This window comes from Suncus etruscus, chromosome 10 (genome assembly GCF_024139225.1).
Source record: "Suncus etruscus isolate mSunEtr1 chromosome 10, mSunEtr1.pri.cur, whole genome shotgun sequence".
Classification (NCBI taxonomy): domain Eukaryota; kingdom Metazoa; phylum Chordata; class Mammalia; order Eulipotyphla; family Soricidae; genus Suncus; species Suncus etruscus.
Genome location: NC_064857.1, coordinates 50,376,724 through 50,390,576, shown reverse-complemented (window position 1 = coordinate 50,390,576; position 13,853 = coordinate 50,376,724). Strand labels below are relative to the sequence as shown.

Genomic DNA, 13,853 nt, shown 5'->3' with positions numbered 1-13,853 from the left:
CCAAGCCAGGGGCAATTTCTGAGCGCTTAGCCAAGAGTAACCCCTGAGCATCAAACGGGTGTGGCCTGAAAAACAAACAAAAAAAAAGAAAAAATATTTCTTTTTTTTTTTTTTTTTCTTTTTTTTTATTTTATTTTATTTTTGGGCCACACCCGGCGGTGCTCAGGGGTTACTCCTGGCTGTCTTCTCAGAAATAGCTCCTGGCAGGCACGGGGGACCATATGGGACACCGGGATTCGAACCAACCACCTTTGGTCCTGGATCAGCAGCTTGCAAGGCAAACGCCGCTGTGCTCTCTCCCGGCTCGAAAAAATATTTCTAAGAGCGAAAGGAACAGGATCTTAGTTTATTTCTAGTGCCGCGCTAGCTGCATTGTTTGCATTTGGATGATGTTATGACTTTACAGATTAAACATTTGGTATTTGTTTTCTGTCTCGCTTTTTTTGGGCCGGGAGGTGGAGGGCCGCTTAACACAGTACCCTTCAGTTCCATTCCTGCTGCAGCCAGCTGGGTAATTCATTGTATATTATATATACTAGAACTTTTGGATTCATCTGTTGTTGGACATTTAGATTGTTTTTACGTCCTGACAATATAATAATAATAATAATAATAATAATAATACTTACAATAATACTGAATAGTACTACAGTGAACATATATCTTTACAAATTAATAATTGTCTGATTTGGGGTAGATACCAAGAAGTAGAATTGCTGGTTATGTTGTATTTAGGGCTTACTTCTGGCTCAGGGGTCCCTCTTGGCAGTGCTCAGGAAATCTAATGCATTACTAGGGATTAAACTGAAGTTGGCTGTTTGCAAGACAAGCTCTTTACCCTGTACAGTCTCTCCAACCCTTAACTTTGTGTTTTTTTTTTGTTTTTTGTTTTTTGTTTTTTTCGGATAACACTCAGCTGTGCTCAGGGGTCCTCCTATCTCTGCACTTAGGAATTATTCCTGGCAGTACTCAGGGGACCATATCCGCTTGGAATTGAACTTTTATTTTCATACCCATCAAATAACTTTTAGTTCTCTGCTCCTATTCAGACACTTGTGACCACCATTTTCTCCCCCCAAAAAGGAAAATTGCTGGGTTTTTTTCCTGAATGCATAATGAATGGTGGCTATTATTAATATTTAAATAATTTTAAAATAATATATAATATCTCATGCTTTAACATATTTTTATAATTATGTGTATTTCTTTTTTTTTATACTCAGTTCTTTTTTTTTATTTTTTTTATTTTAATTATGACAACAAAGATGCAAAGAAAGAGGACAGGGTAAAGTTACAGTGGAAGCCCAATCACCCATAAACAGAATTCTCGGTAGTCCCAGCCTTGAACTTTCAGCCAAAGAAAATTAAGAAAAACAAAACTGAACCCATGTACAATACAATTACTTTGTCCCTCAAATCCCCAGTTGTAGTACATACTATTTCTTAGCAGCACACAATATAATCTAAAGACATTAGACTTATGTAACTCCTTAAACATTGAGGGCAAAGTACATTTCTCTAGTTCCATGCACATGCTTACTAGTTTAAGTTAACCTCAAAGGTTTTAGTGGGTTGTTTTTCTTAAGGATTGGAGTCAAGGGAACATAGTAAAAAAACGGTATTAAAGTGGCATTTGTTTGCATAGGCCCACCAAAACATAAGGGACATGGAAAGACAAATTATGGTCTTGTATTTAACAAGGAGACCCTACCCCTGAAGTTTCCTGGCACAGGACTGACTCTAGGCTCCAGGCAAACTAGTTTGTCCAATTCAAGTCATCGTCTGTAGTGGCAATACACCTCCATTCCTCACATAGTCTCTGTTGTTGGTATCATGCTTCTGTATTAAAGATCCTGGAGTCTGCATATCCCATATTGTAGTCAGGATGGTGCAGAGCATCCTCTCGTTTCACCTCACACTTAAGGGGCACTAGAGAGAACCATGTCCTGTAGAGCAGGTCATTGTTGTTGTCAAGTCTTCTCAGTGTAAACGGAAGTCTCTTTTAGGAGGTCGATGTCAGACCCTTGGTAGAGTCTTTCCTGGTAGAGGACTGCTTCCAGCTGTTGCTATAAAAGACCTTGGATGTTTCGTAAATAGCTTGCCTGGTTCCGGCATGAATGGAGGATGCCCATTCTTCTGAGGCCTGTGCCAGGTCATTATATCAATGTTCGGGGTGTAGGGTACATTGTACTGAGATTTATTAGATAAGAACTTATCTGTATGTATGGTGTTTTCCCATTTTAATGTGTCTATGCAAACAAGGATCAATGCCATGAAGCGTTATTGGTGCATCTGGAGGCAATAGGAGCAAGACCAGCAATTTCCATGACATAGTTCAATCATAGGCATCAAACTGAGGGACAGTTCCAACAACAATCCTTACTTAACAGCTTACAAAGAAAAGACAAGATGAAAAGTGGATAGAAACATCATGGTAGAAGAATATATAGAGAGTTACATCAGTTAAAGAAAATACCTATAAAATATTCAAAAGATATATGTGTTCAATATGTGTTCAATTTGTGTCCTTCTAAATAGTTCTGGGATTTGTTATATCTACTGTATGTCTTAAGTCAGAGATTAGAACTATGTGTTACTGAAGTTAAGAAGGGTAAATCTGGGATACTGATGGTTGGGAGAAGCATATGTTCACGCGGGGGCACTAGCCCCCGAGCGGTTTGCAAAATGTAGACTGTATGAAATTGCCAGTGAAAGCCTGAGTATAGCTGAGCAGCGTATTTCTTTAATTTTATAAAATTTTACTACTGAATTGGTAAAAAAAAAAACACCTTGGAATACCCTCTGAATACCACTGAGAGTGGCTCCCATACAAAACGAACAAACAAAAATACTGTTTAGATGTTTATATTTCTATGTTTTCTACACCTATCCTACTACACAAATTTTCTGAGGTAAGATTCCTTAAAGGGATCAAGGTATTTTTCTTAAATTTTTTGTTTGTTTGCGTTTTTTTGTTTGTTTGTTTTGTTTTGTTTTTTGGGGTTACTTCTGGCTCTATGCTCAGAAATCACTCCTGACAGACTCAGGGGACCACGGGATGTCGAGATTTGTACCATCAACCTTCTGCGTGCAAGGCAAATGTCTTATCTCCATGCTATCTCTCTGGCCGCTGTTTATCTTAATTTTAAAAGATACCACCAGATGCAGTCTAAGAAGATTGAGGATCTTCATTGGTCATTTGGGAGAACATTTTTGTGATTTGCCACTCCTATGTCTATCAGTTCTTTTGGTTTGCATTTTGTTTTGGGGATACAGTCGTGGTACTCAGGACTTCTTTCTGACCTTGCACTCAGGAATCCTGGAAAAGCTTGGGGGGACCAGGGGATCAAACCCAAGTTAGCCATATGCACTGTATTATTTCTCCAGCCTTTTGGGGGGGTTTTGTTAACACTCTTTTTTTTCTTTTAAGAACACCACCCATCACCAGTGCAACATTCCCATCACCAATGTCCCAAATCTCCCTCCTCCCCACCCGACCCCCGCCTGTACTCTAGACAGGCTTTCCATTTCCCTCATACATTCTCATTAATAGGACAGTTCAAATGTAGTTATTTCTCTAACTAAACTCATCACTCTTTGTGGTGAGCTTCCTGAGGTAAGCTGTAACTTCCAGCTCTTTTCTCTTTTGTGTCTGAAAATGATTATTACAAGAATGTCTTTCATTTTTCTTAAAACCCATAGATGAGTGAGACCATTCTGCGTTTTGCTCTCTCTCTCTCTGACTTATTTCACTCAGCATAATAGATTCCGTGTACATCCATGTATAGGAAAATTTCATGACTTCATCTCTCCTGACAGCTGCATAATATTCCATTGTGTATATGTACCACAGTTTCTTTAGCCATTCATCTGTTGAAGGGCATCTTGGTTGTTTCCAGAGTCTTGCTATGGTAAATAGTGCTGCAATGAATATAGGTGTAAGGAAGGGGGTTTTGTATTGTATTTTTGTGTTCCTAGGGTATATTCCTAGGAGTGGTATAGCTGGATCATATGGGAGCTCGATTTCCAGTTTTTGGAGGAATCTCCATATTGCTTTCCATAAAGGTTGAACTAGACGGCATTCCCACCAGCAGTGGATAAGAGTTCCTTTCTCTCCACATCCCTGCCAACACTGTTTATTCTCATTCTTTGTGATGTGTGCCATTCTCTGTGGTGTGAGGTGGGACCCCATAGTTGTTTTGATTTGCATCTCCCTGATGATTAGTGATGTGGAGCATTTTTTCATGTGTCTTTTGGCCATTTGTATTTCTTCTTTGTCAAAGTGTCTGTTCATTTCTTCTCCCCATTTTTTGATGGGATTAGATGTTTTTTTCTTGTAAAGTTCTGTCAGTGACACTTTTTTTTTTTTTTAAAGCAGGGCAGCAGTTTATTGTGCTTAGAGGTCAGTCCATGAACCCTGTTAACCCTTTTGAGTTTTTTTTTTTTTAGTTTATTTTTTGGTTTGTTAGTAGGGGGTGCCAGTGACCACACCCAGGTATGCTCAGGAATTACTCCTGGCAGTGTGCTTGGGAGACTCATGCAAGGAAAGTATCTTTGTATTATCTTTTGTATTATCTCTTGTATCTTTTGTATTTTAGGCTTTTTTTTTAAATTTATGTACATATTCCATTATAAATGTTTGTTTTTTTACATGCTATGTTTCTTACCTAGAGGCATTTAAGAGTTTGAACTCTAATCCAAAAATTAAGAAAACAGTAAACTGAATTTACATGATTTAAGTTTTTTTTTTTTGGGGGGGGGGCCACACCCGGCAGTGCTCAGGGGTTACTCCTGGCTGTCTGCTCAGAAATAGCTCCTGGCAGGCACGGGGGACCATATGGGACACCGGGACTCGAACCAACCACCTTTGGTCCTGGATCGGCTGCTTGCAAGGCAAACACCGCTGTGCTATCTCTCCGGGCCATGATTTAAGTTCTTGATACATGAAACAAACATACTAAAGTATTGACTTTTTCTTCAAGCTGGTGTTCTCCCTTGATCATGTTTATCTTTTTTTTTTGGTTTTTGGGCCACACCCTGTGACGCTCAGGGGTTACTCCTGGCTATGTGCTCAGAAGTTGCTCCTGGCTTCTTGGGGGACCATATGGGACGTCGGGGGATCCAACCGCGGTCCGTCCTAGGCTAGCGCAGGCAAGGCAGGCACCTTACCTCCAGCGCCACCGCCCGGCCCGATCATGTTTATCTTGCTTGCATGTCTGTATGTCTCTTTGCTTGCCCCTTTCCATTCTGGTGCAGTAGCACAGTGGGTAGGGCATTTTCCTTGGTGTGGCTGAACCAGGTTCAATTCTGATATCCCATATGGTTCTCCAAGTACCTCCAGGAATAATTTTTGAGTGCAGAGCCAGAAGTAAACACTGAACATCACAGTGTATGATCCCAAAATAACAACAACAAAAGTTGCACTGATGAAGGGGGCTATGCATTTTATGGCTGAATCCCAATCATGAACATGTTTGTAGCCGGGGCTTAAATAATTATTTAAAAAAGAAAAAAAAAAGTGATGATGGTCATTGTTTAAAAATGTTTGTCTTGTCAAGGAATTTTCTTCAGGATTACTTCCTAAAGTTTGACAGAACTTGGTAGCTTCTCCAGTAAACTTTCTTCCATGATTGGTTTTAGAACCAATTGGTAATGGAGCAGATTAAATAATACCAATTAGTAATGGCGGGGGATTAAAAATGATTAAATTATACAATTTAGTTAATATTGCTTCTTTACCGTAACAGTGATTGAAAAGTGAATTAAAGATAAATTATCATTTTACTTATTGTGTACTGCCTAAAAAAGCCTTTTCCAAGAGACTGAGTATTGACAGTTCATTTAGGATTTGCGTTTAGTTGAATTAAATTGGGAGTTTTGGCTTGTTATTGTTCAGGTTTTGGATATACATAGAAATTATTTTCTTTATTGCTAGATCATAGCTAAAGATCATTTAAATCACTTAAATGTGTGTTATATGCCATGAGTAAAAAATACAAATGGCTGTTTTAAATATAAGGATTTTGCTTTTCTGATTGTTTGATTAAAATGTGCATTTTTTCATTTAGAAGTTTTAGGAACCCACACTGTAGAGCTATTACAGTTTGGAAGGCACTGCACACAGTAGACCTGGGTTCTATTCCCAGCACGACATATGGGTTTCCTATGCACCGTAGGGGGTGGCCCCAAAACACAAATTAGGAACCCAAATTGAAAAACAGAGGCTGGAGAAATAGTATAGCAAGTAGGGCATTTCTCTTGCATGGTTTCCTTCAAGTATTTTCTGAGAACTTTCAGATGTGATCCCAAAACAACAACATCAAATTATATAAATTAGTCTCCACTGCCTCCATACTATATATTTAACTAAGCTTTAATGTGTAAAAAGTGCTATTTGTAACAATGAGTGTTGAAGAATATTTAATACTTGTTGAGTAAGAGTTTATTTCCTAACTTTTCAGAATTTTTTAATCATTAATTTTTTTTAGTATTCTGTTTATTATCTTACAAACTGACAATTAATGTCCTGTTCTTCATTCTGGACTTTTAGATAAATATTTTGTGAGTCTTTTAAAACCCAGATTTAATGGGTTTTTACTTATAAATCATTACTGTTTTATAATTTATGATTTTGGTAGTTTCTCATTGTTTTCTCAGTATATAAAGCTGATTTTGTGTTTTATTAGTGTTGCTTTTTTTTTTTTTAAAGATGCACTTTACTTTTTTCTTAAATACAGAGTATAAGAAAACATAGTCACTGTATACATAGTAGCATTTCCTTCAAGATATTTTTTTTTTAATTGTAGTACTTGTGTGGTAGTAATCGAAAAGACAACATATTTATTGATCCAGGATACCAGACATTTGAACAAGAGTTGAATAAAATACTCCGAAGTTGGCAACCAAGCATTCTTCCAGATGGTAATGCTCTTTTAAATATAATTGTTGCTGAATTGTTACTAGTGTTTTATTGATGGAAGCTTTAGAGCATAATTAAGTTAGTAAAGATTTGAGAGTATTCATAAACTTGTCACTTTTTGTTGGATTAGAAATAAATTAGAATGTGGTTGGTAACTAATGTTTATGAAGAATTTTGAAATAAGTATGACCTACTTTCTCTGGATTAAGGAACTGGATGTTTATTTCTTAAGCCCTCTAGTGGAGATTATGATGTAAATATCTCTTAAGAATCCTGCTTTAGATGTGTGAAGAAATTGTGTTTGTGAATAGAAATCACCTATATTTTTCAGGAATCCTACCGATTTAAATTCCTTTCTGATCTTTGTCTGCTTGTCCTACGGAAGAACAGAAGCAAACATCCAGTCCCTTACTCCAGAGGCACTAGTTCCATAGTCTGATGTGTTCCTTAGCCTCTGTATTATTAAAGAACTGCATAGGTAATTCTGAAATTAAATCCAGTTGGCCTGGTGTAAATGGAGGATTGGAACAGATTTGTTCTTTACTTTATTTCAGACAGTTAAACGAGAACTTTATTTCTTTTTAAATATCTCTATTTCAGGGTCAATATTCTCTCGTGTTGAAGAAGATTATCTCTGGAGGATAAAACAATTAGGATCACACTCTCCTGTAGCACTTCTGAATACCCTGTTTTACTTTAACACTAAGTATTTTGGTCTGAAAACAGTGGAGCAACACTTAAGACTTTCCTTTGGCACTGTATTTAGGCATTGGAAAAAAAATTCGTTAACAATGGAAAACAAAGCATGTCTACGATACCAAGTGTCTTCCTTGTGTGGAACAGATAATGAAGGTAATGTGATGGGTTTGGATTATCTCTGACTGGGTTAGCCAAACCATGCCTTACTAAAGACCATCTGAGTTAAGAACCTAAGAATAGTTATTTTCATATTCATGAGGCAAATTGTCTAATTAAAACATCTGATTTTGTTTTGTTTGAAAAACAGTTAATTACAAGAAGCTACAGCTTGGAACTCTGAAAGATAGCTTGTTTTATTCTTTGGTATAATAGATACTAGGAGTGAATTTTCTTCAGATTAGTTCTTAGGAAACTTACATAGTCTTTATTTTTTTAAGATAAAATTACTACTGGTAAAAGAAAACATGAAGATGATGAGCCATTATTTGAACAAATAGAAAATACAGCCAATCCCTCTAGATGTCCTGTTAAAATGTTTGAATGCTACTTGTCTAAAAGGTAAGTGTTAATAGCTTTAAAATTTTATTTATTTAGTTAATTATTTTGTTTTAGGGCCTCGCCTGGCAGTGCTCAGGGGATACTTCTAGCTCAGTGCTCAGAGGCCATTCCTGGAGGTGCTTGGGAAACTATATGAGATGCCGAGGATTGAACCAGGCATTTACACAAGGCAAATACCCTACCCCCCTACCCGCTGTGCTATCTCTCCAACCCCAGCATTACAATTTTTTTAAATTTAAATTTTAGAAAATAATATTTCTCACTTTTTTGGGGGGTGATGGTCATTGTTTTTGGGTCACACCCAGCAGTAACTTCCTGACTCTTTGCACTCAGCTAAGTGCAAGCCGAACACCACTAAGGTGCTGTCATTCTGGCCCTCAATGATGACTTTTTTGGAAATATAAATTCTGGGCCCCACTTTTTTTTTTCCTAGTACCCAAGACATCATACCTGTGAAGGTGAGACATGCAGTCTGTGTCTCATCATTTACTAGCCAGATGAATTCAATTACAACTTTTTGGTCTCAGCTTTTTTTTTTTTTTATAAAATACTCAATACTTTTGGATTTAATATATTAAATATATTAATATTTATTAATTATTATTATTATGACTAATATATTATGACCACTATTTTATTTTATTTTATTTTTGGTTTTTGGGCCACACCCATTTGACGCTCAGGGGTTACTCCTGGCTATGCGCTCAGAAATCACCCCTGGCTTGGAGGGACCATATGGGACACCAGGGATCGAACCGCGGTCCGGTCCGTCCTACACTAGCGCTTGCAAGGCAGACACCTTACCTCTAGCGCCACCTTTCCGGTCCCATGACCACTATTTTAATTCTTTAAATAGGGCCCACCATCAGCCCCTTCCCCCCAATATTCAGAAGGCTTCATTTAAGGAAAGGAAAGAATAGCAGGGAAGCTCAAATTATGGGAGGGGGTTCCTGAGGAAGGATTCCAAAATTGGCTATGAAATGATATTCAATCCAGTGACTTGTAAAGCAAGGACATACATCCTTTTCTGTAGAGGGAAAATAGTATAGTATAAATGTTTTAGACTTCTTCTTCTTCTTCTTCTTCTTCTTTTTTTTTTTTCTTTATGACTATCTCATTAGGCGTAGGATAGAGTCACTAGTGCGACTACTTAATTTCCTGATGTAACCAGGAAAAATTTAAATTTTAGTATTAAAATGATTAAAATATATTTTGCTTAGCTTGTGAAAGTATATTTGGTAGAAAGGTGGAGTTGAAAATATATTAAGAAAATAGTTTTTTTTATAATCCAAAAGATAAGAACGTTGAAAACATCTTTCGATTATACCACCACCAATGACATTACCAATGGTAGTTAAAATTTTTTTTTTTTTTTTTTTTTTTGGTTTTTGGGCCACACCCACTGATGCTCAGGGGTTACTCCTGGCTATGAGCTCAGAAATTGCGCCTGGCTTGGAGGGACCATATGGGACGCTGGGGGATCGAACCTAGGTCTGTCCTAGGCTAGCGCAAGCAAGGCAGGCACCTTTCCTCTAGCGCCTCCACGCCGGTCCCAAAAAATAATTTTATAAGGGAATGGAAAGAGAGAGTGTACAGTGCCAACTCAGATTCAGTTTCTAGCACTACTTATGATCCTCGTGGCTCCTTCAAGTATGATCCCTGAACACCTTGGGTGTGGCCCAAATACCAGTTGATGATGATGATGATGATGATGATGATGATAAAAAATTGAAGTCACTGAGGTGTTTACACCAAAGATTATTATTTTTTTGCTTATCCATTATTTTTAATGTGCATGCTAATTTAAAAATCAGCATTAACTCATTTTCTTATTAAAGCAGTTTTATAAATGATAGTGAAGGAAGGCCACTGTTTAGCTCTTTAGAACTCCTAAGGCCATTATGACTTAATTGCTATATCTGACAAAGGTCTGGGATGGCCTTGTTTGGCTACAACTCTACTCGGCATATGCTAGTGATGGTAACTATTGGAAATCTTTACTTTAGTATTACCTTGTTGGTTTTTTTATTACTAAAAGTTTTTGATGTATAATGTTCAATACTTTTAAGTATTGAAGAGATAAAGATGGCTTTCATGCAGCCAATCCTGTTGGATTTTTGGCATCGCATGATTCCCCCCCTAAGTACTGTCAAGAATGGGAGTAATTCCCAAGCACACGAGAGTCCCCAAACAAAAATATTACACTTGTATTTTTATGTGCTAGTAATATTTTATCAGTTTAAGGCTTTTTCATATTTTACTCTCTGAAGGTGGAATACTTGTTATTGTTGACAAATTGTAAAAGTGGCAGCATTATGTTTGTGTTATAATATTTATGTTTCTGTCGATAGTATAATGGATTTAATGCAATATGGTTTTTATACTTCAATATTAAAGACATTTATTTCCAGTATAGCATATAGTGATGATATTTAATGTCTGACCATATTTATTGTAAATGACAATGGGCTTACTCTTAAGAGAATAAAAGAAAATTATATACTGTGAAATTAAACTCTCTTCTTTTTTCCAAGTCCACAGAATCTTAATCAGAGAATGGATGTTTTTTATTTGCAACCAGAGAGCTCTAGTACTGCAGATAGCCCTGTCTGGTACACTTCTACTTCACTGGACCGAAACACCTTGGAAAATATGCTCATACGGGTTCTTTTAGTAAAAGATATTTATGATAAAGACAATTATGAACTGGATGAAGACACAGACTAAGAGAAGAACATTTCAGAAGGAATCGGATTAAAACAGCATTAGTTAGTCATGCTGCTAGATCTTTATTATGTAAAACATTTCAAGTTTACTCCTGTTTTGAGTTTTGTAGCAGTGTATCCACACTGGGTATTACCATGTAAATAATCTGTGAGTGAAAGTTGCCATTATTCTATGTAGTGGTTTTAGGATACTTAACAACTACGTTCAAATTCTTTTTTTATTGTTATTTATTTAATTAGGTATGTTTGTAACTTTTTACATTACAAAATATGAATGAGAATGTGCCATTTATAATTTTTTTCTTGTAGTAAGAAACATCCATATTTCACAACTCTACTGTTGAAAACTATTGAATTCAGGGGACTCTTTGGATTCTTGACCATATAGATGGTTATGTTTGGGTAGCACTACTAAAAGTGTAGAACTTGCAGTGTCTTTCAGAATTTTAAAAATAAACTGTAAACTAATAGGTTTTGTTTGTTTTGTTATGGGGGGTTGTTTTGTTTCACGTTTTAGTTTCTGAAGCCTTACAAGGTTATGTAGAGAGATACCATCTTCTGTACCAAAAATAGACGAGAATGCTGTCAATATTGGTGTACTGTAATGTGAATCTATACCGGTAAACAAAAGTTTTTGTTCCCATTATTAAAACCTTAGTGTCCTTTTTTATTTGTGGCTTTCTGCATTATCCCAGTTGGGTGTGTGTGTGCGCGTGCATGTGTGTGTGAGCGTGTGCTCGTATGTGTGTAGGAATAAATATACACAGGTAAATATTTATACAGAGATATCCTATAAATTGAAAACATAATCAAGACCATTTCTTTATAAAAATGTCTGATGAAAGTATAAAAATGTTTTCTGTGCCAACCTTACTTACATATTTGGCACAAAAACATTCAGAGAAATCTGATTTCTCTTTCCTCACTATTACCCCTTCCTGTTCCCAAAAAATATAGGCCATGCTGCAATATCTAATTAGTACTCTAAAACTTTACTATTTTATTGTAATTCTTGTACGTGCCCTCAACATGACTGGAACATACTCTGAGAAAATTATTTTTAGTTATACTACTATTTGGGGGAGGGATGTCACACCTGCTGGCGCTCAGGAGTTACTCCTGGCTCTGTGCTCAGAAGTTGCTCCTGGCAGGCTCGGGGACCATATGGGATGCCAGGATTCGAACTAGAGTCCATCCTATCCTATGTTGTCTGCGGTGCATGCAAGGCCATACCGCTGTACTATTGCTCCAGCCCAGCCCCATCTACCACTATTTCTTTTAATAGAAAAATTCAAGCTACTTTGAATGAGATTTCATCACGTTTTAATTATTAAGATATCTGTGTAGCAATTCTTATATTTCAGATATTTGAAAAAAGAAACTTATGTATAAAATATATCTCAAAGTAAATCACATTCATTGTTAAGTTGTTGCCTTTAAAATTATTAATTTTAAAAACGCTATGCTTTGCCTAGCACTTTATTCATTCAAACTTTTTAGAATAAATTTACTTAGAATCTTAAGTTACTAAAAGATGGAACAAAAGTACTATTTGTGAAAACATTTGCTGACCAAAGCAATAGTATAGCAGGTAGTGTGTTAGCTTTGCACACGAACAACACAAGCTTGATCCCACCACCACATGGTAACCAACAACCCCACAAAGAGTGATCCCTGCCCACACAGCCAGGAGTAAGCCCTGAGTACTGCAAGGTCTGATACCCAAGAAAAAAATTAAACATAATTTGTATTTAAATATTGTTACCTTGTTTCTGACTCTAGGATCATCGAACACCTTGACAGGTGGTTTTTGTTTGTTTTTGTTTAGTTTTTTTATTGCCACTCCCAGCAGCACTCAGGTGTTAACTCATGGCAGGGTCAGGGGACCATATGGGATGCCGGGAATTGGACCACCATCTGTCCTGAGTTGGCAGCCTGCAAGTCAAATGCCCTACTGCTGTGCTATCTCTTCCGCCCCTGCTTTTTGTTTTTAATAGATGGTGGAAATGAGTGTTCTTAAGGAAAGATCTAGCCATTCCTTACATTATTTCTCTGCAGGATAAATGTTAGTATTCAAAAGAAAGCATCTCAGTCATGATTTAGAAAATCTTAAAAGTGTAATTTCTATGTATTTAAGCAATAATTACATGGATTTTTTGGCATAAAATTACTTTATGATGACCTACCTCGGTTTATATATTTGAGTAATATTTTCTATCCTAAAGTTTTTTTCTTTGTTGGTTACTGTCAGTAACAGTTTTTCTATTTACTAAGATTGCATATTATCTGTTGAATGAAGAAAATAGGTAACTTACTTGAAATACATATAAGATTTCACATACTCTAACGTTTTTCTAAAACTATGGCAACTTATTTGGAGAATGCATATTGTTGATTAAAAGATTATTCTAACCATCTTTTTAATCTTTAAAAATTTATTTGTTCATTTATTTTGGTTTTGGGCTACAGTTAGTGGCCCTTAGGGATTGCTCCTAGCTCTGCACTTAAATTATTTCTGACAGGCTTGGGGGACTGTAGGAGGATCCCTGAGCCAGTTGCATGCAAAGCAAATAATGCATACACTGTGCTATATTGCTCTGGTCTCCCACCTCTTTTTAAAATCTTAAGAGGTGATATCGTGGGCGGAGCAGTTGGGCAGTGGTAGGGCATTTGCCTTGCACGCAGCTGACCTAAGACGGACAGCAATTCGATCTCCTGGAGTTCCATATGATTCCCCAAGCCAGGAGCAATGTCTAAGTGTATGGCCAGGAGCGTCACCAGTGTGGCGCATGTCCCCCTCCCCCCCCAAAAAAAGGTGATATCAAAAGCAATAAAGTTGAGGATGGAGCTATAGTGCATACAGTGTTTGCCTTGCATGTGTCCAACCTGCTTTCAACCCTGGCATCCAATATAGTAGTCACCTAAGCACTGCCAGAAATGGTTCCTGAATA

General features: G+C 36.9%; 1 protein-coding gene across 1 annotated transcript in view; it reads left to right on the top strand.

Moving 5' to 3' along the window:
- ZMYM2 (zinc finger MYM-type containing 2) overlaps nt 1–11,554 on the top strand; it is a 106,826-nt gene extending 95,272 nt beyond the window's left edge. The window contains exons 22-25 of the mRNA XM_049782604.1: nt 6,807–6,921; nt 7,520–7,771; nt 8,056–8,176; nt 10,711–11,554. Coding sequence (XP_049638561.1) covers nt 6,807–6,921; nt 7,520–7,771; nt 8,056–8,176; nt 10,711–10,903 — 681 coding nt within the window. The 3' untranslated portion in view covers nt 10,904–11,554. The remainder of the gene's footprint in view (nt 1–6,806; nt 6,922–7,519; nt 7,772–8,055; nt 8,177–10,710) is intronic.
- The last annotated feature ends 2,299 nt before the right edge of the window (nt 11,555–13,853 follow it).